Source organism: Dipteris shenzhenensis, chromosome 2, assembly GCF_047967505.1.
Source record: "Dipteris shenzhenensis isolate YYH24624 ecotype China chromosome 2, Dip_SZ_1.0, whole genome shotgun sequence".
Lineage (NCBI taxonomy): Eukaryota > Viridiplantae > Streptophyta > Polypodiopsida > Gleicheniales > Dipteridaceae > Dipteris > Dipteris shenzhenensis.
Window position 1 is genome coordinate 9,219,850 of NC_141597.1, and position 14,557 is coordinate 9,234,406.

The 14,557-nt window shown below is 44.6% G+C and overlaps 1 protein-coding gene across 4 annotated transcripts in view; it reads right to left on the minus strand.

Annotated features, from left to right (window-relative positions):
* The window catches only part of LOC147904304 (PIN domain-like family protein), a 67,497-nt gene that overhangs the window by 35,941 nt on the left and 16,999 nt on the right, over nucleotides 1–14,557 (minus strand). For all 4 annotated transcript variants that reach the window (XM_087393984.1, XM_087393989.1, XM_087393997.1 and 1 more), the window contains exons 4-7: nucleotides 13,816–13,858; nucleotides 12,019–12,091; nucleotides 8,982–9,069; nucleotides 8,790–8,846 (exon numbers count right to left, since the gene is read on the minus strand). In XM_087393984.1, coding sequence (XP_087250110.1) covers nucleotides 8,790–8,846; nucleotides 8,982–9,069; nucleotides 12,019–12,091; nucleotides 13,816–13,858 — 261 coding nt within the window. The remainder of the gene's footprint in view (nucleotides 1–8,789; nucleotides 8,847–8,981; nucleotides 9,070–12,018; nucleotides 12,092–13,815; nucleotides 13,859–14,557) is intronic.

Here is a 14,557-nt window from a genome sequence, read left to right on the forward strand (position 1 = left end):
CTTGCTGCTCTGATACCAAATGTAGGAAATAGGAGAGAGAGAGAGCAAGAGAGCTAAACGTAAGTTTGCAATAGATGAAGTGACTGAATACAAGAAGAGGGAAAGGTTTTGTCTAAGTGACAAAACCTTATCCTTCACTAACCATAGTTAGTGAACTAATTGTGGTTAGGGGGAAAAACCTCTAAAGAGGGAAAAGTGTCCCTAACCTACTTATTACATTAGATTGGTCACTGCTAGAATATAATAATAATTCTAACAATGTCCCCCCCGATTACTTCATCCTATGCACGTGAGGTCAACACAAAGGGGCACAGCCCATCTAAGTCAATTCAGGATGATATCACTGAATTCTCTAGGCAAGGGGACATCTTTCTCCTTGGTGACTTCAATGCATGCATTCGGAACAACTAGGTGGGCCTGCTGGACTTCGCATCGGATTCCCTCATAGTACCAGAACTAGATGCAGCTGAGCTCGGGATAGTGAGACACTCTGCAGATGCACCACAGGTGAAAGAGTATGGATGACATCTACTTGAGCTAGGGGCTGTCCATGATTTGATTATTTACAATGGTCTACAGGGATGGCCATCATCTGGTGGTCTCTCACTTGTTTCCCGCATGGCGGAGGGACAAGCACCGTGGACTACGTATTGGGTCCCTTGGCCTTTACCTCACGGACATACGACTTTAGTGTGCCCCCACCCCCACTTGGTGCTGATCACTCGTACTTAGCCTTTTGTCTCTCTACCACTATGCCAGTCACAGGGAGGGTCCCCCCCACACCCACTCATGTACAGGTTCACTTTGATCGTGCCCTGGACCCCATCTATGTGAGCAACCTGGCGCAAGGACTTCCAGCCCTAGTACTTGGAGATGATGTAGACCTCGCCCACGCCTCAAACACCCTTGCCACAGTGGTCATGGACGCAACCATCAGGTCTTTCCCAACGACTCGATCTGCACGTGCCTCACTAGGGAAGATGCCACAGAATCCTTGGTATGATGATGAGTCCAAAGAGATGAGAGCTCACCTCACACGTGAGCGAGCCCTTGGCCACTTGACATCACCCGAGGCACAACGGATCTCACGACGACTGACACGCCGTCAACGACAGGCCTTCCTCACCCACAGAACAGACAAGGTGATCAAGCTCATTTCGAGGAGGGAATCCCACCATTGGCTGGGGGCTTCTATCGGAGGGGAAGCCACCTATCCTCATCACAGACCCAGGTGTTTGGCACACTTATTCATGCTCTCTTTATGATGTTCGGATGCAGGTACCACCTGATATGTCCACTATGCCCAAGCCCACCACTTGCCACTTGTTCACTGCAAAAATGTGCAGGCTGCACTCAGCCGGCTTCATAACCGGAGAGCACAGGACCATGAGGGGCTACCAACCGGGCATTTCGATCATGGACAGGAGGTTTTTGCTCCGGTCCTAGCGCAGATGTTCAACCACGCCATGTCACGGCTTCCCACCCTCATGGAGTACCACCACCATAGTACCGATACACAAGGCAAGCAACCCCATGGATACTGGGAACTATCGCACTCTCATGATTGGCCACACGCTGGCCAAGATCTATGGATTGATACTGGAGAGGGAGATCAGCAGCCATACACAGGCACATGGGCAAGCAGGTTTCTGGAGACAGCACTCCACACTAGACCACATCTTCACCCTGAGGACTATCATTGAGGAGGCAAGGTCGAGACGCCAGAAAGTCTACGCTTGTTTTGTAGACTTTCGGAAGGCCTTCGACACTGTCCTGCGATCCCGCATGATCAGGAGACTACAGGATATGCAAATTCCAGAGGTTCTGATCTGGGGAGTGGTGAGCCTATACGAGTCCATCAAAGGGAGAGTTCGTGTCCCAGGAGGCCTATCAGACTGGATTAAGAGCACGATCGGGGTAAAGCAGGGATGCCCTCTCTCACCGACTCTCTTCGGGCTCTATATTGATGAGATTAAATCTTTCATAGACCGTCTAGGAGGCGAGGGAGAGCACCACTAGCTGACTTGATGATACAGATTCTACTATACACGGATGACATAGTCCTCTTGTCATCTTCGGCAGAGGAACTACAGAGACATCTAGATGCCCTAGAGGTGTTCTGCAAAGAGAGACCTGATGGACCTTAGGAAGACCAAGGTCATGATCTTCAACACCTCTGACACAGTGCTTCACTGACATAGCTTTACATACCAGAGTCAGCCAGTGGAGATTGTGCAGTCCTATACATATTTGGGTGCACTTTTCATAGGGCCAGTTTTCACGATGACCCACTCAGCCAGAGCACGCCTCACACGAGGGCACGGTGCTTTGGCCCGACTACAGCGACAGTGCTTCCAGGCGCACTTCCAGGATCCACCAACAAAGTGTTGGCTTTTCGACACTCTAGTGAGGTCGACTGCCATGTATGCGGCACCTTTTTGGGGGTGTGATCTTTTAGCAACAAAATGGAAAAGATTTGAGCAACTACAGGTGATTATGGGCTCTAGGATGATTCGGAGTAAGCCCTCGGTCCCCCATCAGATAGTACAGACAGAGTTTGCCATGACCCCTCCCCAGGTTGATGCCATTTTTCAGACAGTGACATTCCTCCATAGAGTTTGGGACCTACCTCGTAAGAGACTTCCAAGGCATATGACTAGCAGAGAGGGGTAGGTACAGCATGGTATGCATGCATCACCGCATGGTTTGCCAGTCACTTAGATGGATCGGCTTCCCCCATTTCGATATAGCATGGATGCACCGCCTGAGTTGATCCGACGGGATGAGATTAACCGCATCATACGGTTAGATCTCCTTCAGCTCCACACATCTCGCACTTTGGGGGGGGGGGACCAGGAGCTCCCCACCAAGACCCAGCTCTACTATGACCATTTTCTAAGAGTATCAAAGGATGGGCTCGACATCAGACCTCAGTATCTCAAGGACAAAGGAGTCTCACACGCGCTGAGGATTGCCATCGAACAGACGCGGGTATCGTCCCATCAGCTGAGGATTGAGGCAAGGAGAGCTGCAGGCATACCCAGAGAGCAACAGACTTACAGGTTGTGCACGATGGGGGCGGTCAAGACAAAGGAGCACTTCCTATGTGTCTGCCCATCCTACTATGAGATCCGAGGGCGCTACCACTAGCTTTTTCAAGAGGAGCACGGCTTTGGCCCACTCTCACGACTGATCTACTTCCAGGACCAAGTCTATATTGGGCTCTACCTGATGGAGATGTGACGACACAAAAAGATGCTACTACAACATATCAGAGAGCAGCGGGATGGGACCACCGCACCACAGGGTACTCAGGTAGACCGAGCGCAGAGACAAGTCACGGATTTCTATGCATTTGACTCAGCTCCAGGGCACTGTGCGGTAGAGGAGCTAGCCGACATGAGAGATATACTGATCGATGGAGAAAGCTGACACAGCGCTATTGGACAAGGGACACAGAGATCATACACGACACAACAAGCGACCAGAGCACACACGATCAAGGTTCGACCTATTTCAGCTCTCCTCAGGGGAGATCGACCGAGGCGAGGCGTCACCCTTGACAGAGCCCATCGGATTTAGAGATCGAGGAGACCACGCCCTCCACCACCATGGGAGACAGCCCGACAGATGCAGATACGTGAGCTCTTTGCATCTCATCAGAGAGCCACCATGGAGCCTAGATACGTGGAGCCGGTTCATGCACTTGGGACTAGCTCTGAGCACTTGATATTTTCATACCACCCTCGTGCTATTTTGCTAACTTTTTGCTATTTTATACTAGTATAGCATTTTAGTACTCAGCAAGGGCCTTAGTGAGCCCTTTGGCCCGGCCCACAGTGGTTTGTATGAGTTACTTGATTCCGTACCTCGTCCCCGCGAGGCCTCCTGCAGAGGTTAATATTTCTTTCTTTATTTCTTTTCTCCTCTGCTCTCTGCCCGCCCCACCGGGGTTACCGTTGTCCTCATCCACAGGGCCACCCGCCGCCCCCAACGATCGAGCTCGACTAGGCCGCGTGACGTCAAAGGCCAATCATCTATCGCAGGGTTTTTTTCGGCCTCCCATTTTACGGCCCCTCTATGATTGGTCTATGACGATCACCACCTGCACATATATATTGTATCTCCCCCCTCTGCCCCATTTTTGGTGGCCCCCCCTTCTTTTTTGTATCATCTGGAGGTAGACACATATTTTTTGTATCAGGACTAGACACACCGTCCTTCATAACCTCTTTTTTGTAGCGAGGTGTGAAGGTACATTGGGCTGTCAGCCCCTTCATCCTCTTCTTCCGCCTTCTCCTTTCTTCAACCCTCAAATCCCTTCCATCCCATCCACCTTCTCTTTCCATCTTCTTCACTCCGACATGGCGACTTTGTCAGAGATGGCAGAGAACAAAACTAGAATCCAGTGTTGCTCACGTTCCCGATTGACCGGCAGTTAGATGGACTCAATTACAGCGTTTGGCGGGTGATGATGGAATCTATGTTACAGTCATACATGGCAGATTTCGTCTTGATAGGTGTTACCCGACCAGATCCACTGGCAAAAGACCTTGGCATCCTGGCTTGGAAGGAGGCCGACAGTTTGTCCCAGCTGTGGGACCATGTTAATGACAGGGTAAGATCATTTATCTTTCTTAACTGTAGTCCTCAGGTGATTAATCACGTGAAGCACATGACAATGGCCAAAAGTAAATGGGAGCATTTGGCGTCCATGTATAACCGAACCTCTCCCATGAAGAGGGTCTCACTGGAGGTCCAGATGAGGTTGTTGGATCCCAAGAAATCTTCATCGATGCAGGAACACATCAACAAGTTACAAGAACTTCAGCCAGAGATCCTCCAGGCAGGGAAGCAGATCTCATCAGCGAACATGGCCATTACTCTACTATCCCAATTATTGTCTCAGTACGAAGCCTTCAATTCATCCCTGATCACCAGTGGTAGGGTGAATGAGTTGATGTGGGAGGAACTGGTCCCCATGGTGCTTGACCAGGAGGAGCGCTTTGTCAATCGTACCTACGAAAGTCAGCCTAAGGCTTTGATAGCTGATCAAAGAGAAAAAAAGCAGTTGATAGCTGGGGAATGAGAAGCTCTCAAGGCATCCCGTACGTGTACCCAATGTGGTCAGAAAGGTCATTATTGGCGTCACTATCCCCAAAGGAACGAAGAGGGGTCCAGTAACCAGGTAGCCAATATGTGACTGTTGCAACCACGAAAACTGATGAGTCGAGTGATCATCTCGCACGGTTTCAATCTCTTGTTCAACAACTATCAAGTTTGAAAAGCGCGCCAAATGACGAAGATAAGATGGCTGTCCTATGTATGGAATTTCTCACTTTGAGAAAACTCTTTAAGTCCTTCGCCTTGCCACTATCACGTTTGATGATATTGTGCCACTATCACGTTTGATGATATTGTGGCACTACTCATTGAGAAGGACCGTCACAATAAGGCAGCCTCTCTTGCCTCTCCTGGTGATCAAGGATTTGCTTCTACAAGCAAATGGAAGACCAACAAGAATTGCAGGTTTTGCAAGAGGAAAGGACACATTGAAGCTCACTGCTTCAAGAAGAAGGAACAGGAACAAGAGAAGCACCATGCTAATCTCCTTGTTGAAGAACAAGCTGAACCTAAAGAGCCCCCTGAGGAGATCCATGCAGCTACAGCAGAGGTTCACGGCCTCTCTTGAGGACGAGGACCCCTACGACAGGGCTTTCTAGGTCCCCTATGCTATGCGTGTTTGTGTTGAGTCAATAAAGGTTCTCAACCTTGAGTTGTCCATCTAAACAGAATGTATTTAGAGTCAATAAGAGGTACTCTGCCCTGGGTTGTCCCCCAAAAATGAATGTATTGTCTTTTACTTTGGTTTGATGGTATTGACCACCCAATTTAGAGTAATGGGGGTGATGAGTGATGGTTTGCCCTTGCCAGTCACAAGCTGACTGAGAAGTCACTATCACATGGGAGGTGTTGGATAGTTGGACTTCTCTTTGCAGTATTGTGGTGGAGGGGGGATCGGTCTACTCTTTGAGTGTTGGGTCTCACACTCTTTGCTCTAAAGGGGGGTGTTGGAGATATCACAGCCAAAGAGTATGTTAGTGTGATGTGTTGGTGTGTAGTACTAGGAATTCTAGTACTAGTTCATGTGTGCGAATCATGTGTGAGGGCCACGTGTCACTATGGGACTTATCCCATATGCACTTGGTGTAAGCATGTGAGTGTGTACCCTATGTAAGGCTTGTACTTCACTTGTCATGTCATACTTGACGAATGAATGAAAGCCTTCACTGTGTCTTCGTTTGAGTATCACTTCTCCACTCGCTAGCCTATCTCTTTGTCTCTCCCTCACACAATGTTTCTAACACTAATTTAGAAAGCACATGCATACTCAATCAAACTCTTTTTTGAAACTAAAAGAAAAACGGGCTATTGAGCTCCCCGCTTTTTGTTTTTAGATTATGTTCAATCATTCTAAACATTCCGAAGGCTGATACACAATAGATAAAAGACTTCATATCTAAGATTGTGCGTACTTGTTTCATTATTTTTCTTGGATTATACCTCTTGTGTATTAGTAAAGTGATCAAATTACTACATTGAGTGATAAAAGACTCCTTAGTTGTACAAAGGAGGGAAAATCTATGGAATTGGGAAGAAATGACTCCATATTTCGCCAAATCAGAAATGTTTGAGACAATGTGAGGCATTTTTATAATGTCTGAAACCACTGTATTCAGGTTGTTCACGTTTATCATAAATATTAACCTCTAATCCTACGGTAGATTGAGAAAGTCTAAGATCTAAGAAAACACAAGAATCCCCTCTTGAAGTGCAGTTCAATTCACAAGAGTCATGAGGATAGATTCCTTCCCCAAAAGCACAACTCACTCATGAGTTCATAAGAAAGCCAAAAAACTCTCTTTGAAGGGTAGTCAATGTCTCCCATGTAGAATCCTCCTCAACATGATCCTTTCATTTAATCTCAGATTCCGTGATTGTCCTATTTCTGACTTAACGTTCAGGGAAATCGAAGAGTACTTTTAGGCTCATGCAGTACAAAGGTTAAGTCTTCAACCTCTATAAGTTATTGAGGAGTAACCAACTGATCCTCAGCACCCAGTGGTTCTTTTAGTCTACTGACATGGAAAACTAGATGAACTCTTACATTAGGAGGCAATTAGTTCATATGCAAACTGTCCAATTCTTTTTTTAATCCGAAACAAACCACGATAACTGCTTAACCTTACCAGTACTTAGGCATTTAGATTTCTTGGAAACACGTAAAAATACCATCGTTCAGTCAGAAAACTCTCTCGAAGAATGATATCTATTAGAATATTGCTCTCCATCTCCTTCACTTTTCTTCCAAGAGCTGCAACCATAAGCATGAGCTCTCTAATTTCATGATGTGGGTAGTAGATTTGTTCTTGTGATCCAATCCAATCCTTCTTTTGAATGTCAATGCATAGGGGCTAGGTGTTGCTGCAACAGAGGAGTACGAAGGCTTGCTGGTCGGGGTAGGGACAAACAACTTCGTCTTGGGAAACTCCATATTGGCCTGCATCAATCTGAGAAAACCCCTTTGTTGAAGCTAACCCCTAAGCTGGGCTAGGGGTTCAGCCCAGCCTGGGGTTGTGTGAAAAGAAGGCGAGCTGCTCCTCAAACCGCTGCTGCTGCTATAAAAGAGGATGAGCGAGGGTGGAGCGGAGGCTGATGGAGGGCTAGCGGGGGCTGACAGGGAGCTAGCAAAGGGCTAGCAAGGTGGAGTGGGCTGACGGAGGGCTAATGGAGGTGGAGTGGGGGCTGACAGAGGTGGAGTGGAGGGCTAACGGAGGAGAGAGAGAGAGAGAGAGAGAGAGAGAGAGAGAGAGAGAGAGCATGGATGAGGATTAAATTCTGTTGATAGAGCTGAAAGCTCTAATTGTTAAGGAGACTGAAGGGAAGTCACATCAAACTTCAATGTATTGAAGTACAATTAGTGAAGTGAAATCATATACCATGATAACAACAAACAAATGAAACCTTATTGAAACCATGATTAAAGTGAGCATTATAGACCCGCATCCACTTCCTGAACTATATCACTCATTGACTAAGAATCATGCATGGGTCACTCATGCCTTGAGGAACCATCTTTGAAGGTCACAACAATTAATCTCTAAAGATAGACCAAGGCATCAACTCAATAGCTTAATAGATTTCTCGTCACAACTGTAGCTCTGAGAAGTAGTCCCTTTCAACAAAATGCCCATGATAATTCAGATATATCACACTGGATGGACTCCCACTAGCGCATGACAATATAGATTTCAACATATCAACCTCCGTCACAATATCTTTCGCAGATGCTTCAATATTTCCTACCGTGCCAAAGCTTGAGCTATCTTGGAAGCCTGCTTTAGTCTTCACATAAAATATCAGCTTCTTTTATTAGACTGAACAGGGAGGGACACCTGACTTGACTAAAAAAGACAGCTTCCTTCCACTTGAATTATAAAAGCCATATGGATTGTATTTTCAGTGCGAAACAGCACTTAACTATATTGAAATCCCCCCTTGCCCCATTTATAAGTCTCGATGGTCCAGTGCATGTGTTCCAGTTTCTGGAAGCCTGGGTCCAATGCCCGTCTCTACAGCATAGGTTTACATCTGTTCTTTTGTGCTACATAAGGTTCACAGAATATTCTTCAAAGTTTACAAAGCTGGAGAAAAGACTAGCACTGACCACAAAGTGATCTGCAACAAAAAACCATGCAACATGAGATTGAAAGTCGGAGACAGCTTACCTTCCGAATACGACGCTTCAAATCCCTATCACACGTAGCCACAATATAGCATTTATGCTGGAAGAAAGTTACATTGTGTGAGCATAACTCCTTCTCTTTTTTAGAAGCATGAAAGTTGAGAAGCCTAACCACATAGCGAACTGTTTTTATGGACTGTTCATAGTCCACAATCTGGTAAATAGACATGCTTACTTGGGTCACCCTTTCAACAAGACAGTCATCAGCGTATGTTCCTTTATGTGTGCATGGAAGCTGCTCAAACCTTGGATCCTTCGCAACCCTACAGTACAAGATCCATGACATCGCTGAAGTCTTGTGGTAACCATTTGAAAGTTTGACATAATTTGCACATGCTAAAGCAAGACACACTTAAAATTTGCCACATCCAGAAGTTGATGTTGCAAGCAGCTGATTGATGCATCCAGGAAACATCCAGATGAGTGAATGTACCTAATCTCTCAGTAATGTACAGAAACCTGATACAATGTGTTGAGGTACAGATGAGGTACATGTGTTGAGGTACAAGTTAATATTCAATACAAGGTACATATGTTGAGGCATTTGATCAACATCGATACCACAAGAAAATCCAAGCCATAATTGTAGTTTGCCAAGCCATTGCAAACTGAAAAACTTACCTTGGAACAAAAGAGATATACAAACAGCGAGACTTCTTGACTTCAATTAAGCTCATGTATAACTCAGATCACACATTGACATACTCTAAGCAGGGTCTATCTACTTGGGATCTACACACAATTGGGATCCTTGGCTTGTTTTATGTATTCTTTTTTTTTCCCATCTTTTTTTACTCATGCTATGTATATAGAAGTGAACTAGACCCCTCTAGTTCCCTGTGTGCGTGAGAGTGCACAACAGCCTTAAGATCAAGAGCTTGTGTTTCTTGAGATTCCAGATTGTTATAAGGTGATTTGCAATGTAGAAGGTCATCCGAGTCAATTCGGAGACCTTGTGTATCTGAAGCATGTCTTAGATCTGTTATTGTCGCCCTCTCCTCCGCTATCGATGGCATTATCACAAAGAACAACAAAAAAGCCATTGTAAACACTTCACGTGGCAATGCCTCTTTGTATGGCCCTTGCTAGAAACAACAATAAAAAAGACAACTTGTAAACACTTCACATGGTATGCCTCTTTGTAAAATCTGTCCAGTCTCTCATGTTGAAAACCTCTACCATCAAAACATACCTTGGTATAGTGCTAAGGAGAGAGGAGCTATGATTGGTGGAAAGGCAAAATCCTCATCCACATTGAGGGGTATGGATAACCTTGACTATCTATAAAATAGCAAGGTAGCTTGGTTCTTATAATACACACAAGCTGAAGGCTAATAGACCAAGATCTTTTAGTCTATGGTGCTCATTGCTTCTTCTTGACAACACCTGGGCTACTGAAATACAAACCCCCTACTACTTGAGACCAGATCCACGGGCCTCCACCCAGGAGGAGACGGCACCATCGTCTGATGTTTGAGGCTAATGTTTTGATAAGGAAGACAATGTTAGATCATTTCCCGGTTTTTTTGACTTGGGGAGCCTCTGTTTTGGACTCCCCCAAAAGGGATGCGGATTCCTGATGCATTGCTACAAAAGGAGGAGGTCCAACAAGCCATAGCAGAGATTTAGCAATAGACGGCTGTTCTTGCGCAAGCAAGATGCACCAGCTAGGAGTAGTTTCACTTTACAGACGACACTCTCTTCAAGAGCAGGAGAGAGCACAGAGATGAGGTTTGGCCTCAACTTAGGATACCCTCTCAGTGGCTTGCAGATAGATATGAGCTTCATCTATAGGCCATAGAGATCCGCAAGACAGAGTTCTCCTATCACTCTTCCAGAGCACACTAGGTCCATCAAGGGGATAGGATGACCATGCAATTTTCCAGACCACTGGCCCGCACTTAGCAAAGACCTAGCTTCAACAGCTACGTGATGAGAGCAGCCGAATTCGCTCAAACCATCAAGAGATTCTTGAGATGCCCAATTTCATTCTATCAACATGTGTATCAATCGCAGATGGATTCCCTGCAGATTCTTTTGCAATCCGAGAGTTAATTTGGGAACAATCCTCTGCCCCATGGCTATAGCAGGCAGGTGGATGCCCAGTTCATAGATGAGGGAAGATAAGACACTACATTTTGAGAGCAAATGTATTGATAGAGAATGAGACACTTTACCTCATGCTCAATAAGCTCTTGGACGCCCTCAAGGCCCTCCCACTATAGAAGTGCTCGAGCAAGGACGGCCAACGCTATCCTTCTTTAGGTGCTTTTGAGAATGCATTCAAGCTCCCCTACGGTCGGCCTTCCAAGAGTCCGGACTACTCCCCTAGTCACTCAGCCGTGGCAAGATTTGTTTGATTCTTTAAGGCAGAGACCAATCAGACATTCTGCAGTGGCGCCCAATCACCCTTCACCACCTACAAGATATTAGGCTTTAGCTAAAGTCTTCACTTCGCAACTATGACCCCATCTTGCTGACATATGCATGATGTCCAAAAGCACAGCATCCTAGACAACATCTTCACCTTTTGGGAGGCAATGGATTGGGCTCAGAGGAGTCTCATACTACTGCTGTCCTTCTCTTGGATTTCAAGAAGGCTTATGACAGGTCAAGTGACCTTTTTGGAGGGCACCATGCGGAGGATGGGTTGCCAGGAGACCACGCCGGACCGCATCCATAGATAGCAGTCAGCCCTCTATCTTATGATCTTATACCACCACAGCCTCACCAGGCTTTGGGTCAACCATGACCTCTCTTCTAGAGCTCCAATATCAGAAGTATCAGGCCAGACTTGGCAAAGGACTTGATGTGACATGATGATGTTGATGATGTAGATTATGTTGCTGTTGTGACTATGTCATATTGATACTTCTAGGACTATGTAGCATTTAGCATCTAGTATGGGTGACGATGCTCATTTTAGTAGCTCCACCCTTTCAGCTTATTGTATCAGGTTTCTTAAAGTCTCATAGACCCATTGGTCTTCCGAAAAGTTTAATAAACTTTCTTTCTTTCTTTCTCTTTGCATGCGTGCGTGTGTGTGTGTGTGTATGTGTGTGTGTGTGTGTGTGTGTGTGTGTGTGTGTGAGACACACACACACACACAGAAAGAGAGAGATGACATATCATGTGAAGACTTGAGTGAGTGCCTATATATATTCAATATTGTTTCACCCACACTATATAAAACTTGCAAATAGGAAGGGTACCTAAGAGCCACACGGTATTTTTCACCCAATTTTTCCAGTTCTGCCATAACGCAATCTGTGATACAGGGAGTACCTGAGGACAAAGATTTGATTAATTCAGTTCCATAATAAAAAGGAAGAAAGGGCAAACAAAACTTTATCAATGTCATTAACAAAACAGTCTCTTTAACCACAACAAGCATGCACTGAGTAACAACAAACCATCCAGCTTTATATCGACAACTTATTACCAGAGAAACCACATTGGATGATAATCACCATCCAATGATACATCAACAAGATGACATAGTCTACGGTCATTATCAACAAAATACCATGGACAAACAAGTCAAAGAAACACATCTATAAATGATATCTTCCTATTACAAACAACAAAATACTGTGGACAAACAAGTCAAAACAACACATCTATAAATGATATCTTTTCTATTGCAAACACAAAACAATTGGACAATACTTTACACCATAGCCATCAAAAATAAACCTTTGAAGAGCAAAAAAGGAGACCCCAATCCTGCACCATCAAATAAGCCTTTGTAAAGCATGGTTGATTCAAAGCTCGCACCTTATCCTAAGGTGCCGTTCTAAGAGTTCCATCCCTTATAGAACGCACCTAATCATAAGGTGCTTCCATCAGACACCTTTTTTAAAAACTCTGAAAATTTAACTGACACCAATGCAACTCGTTCCACATGGCTTTGAACATATCCTTCTAAGCCTCGAACCTCTCTCAGCCCTCTCTCAACCCCTTGCCCTCTTTCATCCCTCTCTCACCCCTTGCCCTCTTCAAACCTTCTCTCTCAATCTCTTAGCGCTCTCTCATTGCCCTTTCAGAGCCCTCCCTTCATTCTCAGCCCCCTGTTATTAGATTCTCTAAGGCTTTCTTTGCCTTAATGGCCATTTCTATCTGTAGATGCTGCAAGTCATCTATGTATGTCGTATGCTTTTCTACATCTGATGTGAATATTTTTCTTCCCCTTCTCAGTTGTTTTAAATTTCAAATTAACCTTTTTTCGAAGCTAGCACCTCCTAACACGCCTTGAATGCTATGAACCTATAGACATGTACAACCATGTTGCAAAGGGAAGGATATTGTCCATAAATAGAAGCTTTCAAGCGAGTTAAAAGATGTATTTCAAGGCTAAAAGCATGCCACAAGTCATCAACACATTGACTGTATACAAATCACTGTCTTCAACCTAAAAGATTCTATTTTCACGAATGATTTGATTGCTTTATGATATTTTGATAAGAGGATTGGGTTTTTATGAATGACATGATCCAAAACCTTGATATTCTAATGTTGATGAGATAGTCTACAGCATTTCATATATGATGGACATATTTAGAATCGGTTTGAGATATTCTAAGGTCTACAGTTTTGTGGATAAAAGAATCTGTTAGAAAATGGAATGGTCTGTCCTCCTTCTAGGGTCAAATAATATCTCCCAAAATAAATCCCACCTGAAGGGATGGACAAGGAAAGGGGTTTTTTTTTTGGGGGGGGGGGCATTGGAGACATAAGCTCAAATTATAAGTAGAAAAGAAAAACAAAAATAAGACAACAATTTGCTGAAATAAAAGAGCCACCTATAGCTGTATGGACAGTACCCACAAGACATTGTATTTAGCATCTACATATATAGAATTTTTTTCTCTTCTCACTCACTTCTATGCAAAAGCCGGCTCCATTGTCCAAAAAAAACTATAAGCAATTTGTCCTCGCTATTGTACATGCAGACTTAGGACAGAAATTTGAAAGAATATTTCCATCAATGTCTCTTGAGAATGACTCACACTTTGCATACAAGCAATCCATCATCGCTTTCTCCAAGTCTAACTGCACAACCACAATACTATGGTCAATAAATACTCTCTCTCTCTCTCTCTCTCTCTCTCTCTCTCTCTCTCTCTCTTGCAATGGCACAACAAACTTTCAAACACAGGAGGACACATGCAAAACAGCTCAAGGTTCAAGTGTAGTAGATTATGTGGTCACAAACTCACATGCAAAACACACGATTGAGTACATTAAGATTGAGGATGAGTCTCTCGAGTCGGACCACAGAGCAATGTTTATAGGCATTAAGAGAACAAGCAATGCTGTGGGAAAAAAACGGAAAATAATTACACATCCCATGCTAAGAATAGACTACAAAAAAGCACATATTTATGAAAAGGAGATCGAGGCGGCGATGGCACAAAGGCCAATGCCCTCAACATGCCAAGAAATGAGCAAATACATAACAGATATGCTGCTGTCAACACCACAAAAATGCTTCTCTAAAAGCAAGGGGAGAAGTGCAGGGATGGCATGTAATCATTGGTACGACCAGGACTGCAAGGACGCAAATAGAGCCTGGAAAACAGCAAATGCAACAGAGAAGGAAGACAAAGCTCGAGCATATAGACAGATAGTAAGACACAAAAAGAGGATATATCTCAAGAGCAAACAGCTCGAGGGTTTTGAGGAGCTGAAACAAAATTCCAAAAAGTTTTTTCAGAAACTACATGGCAACAAACCCCAAGAGAGGAAAGC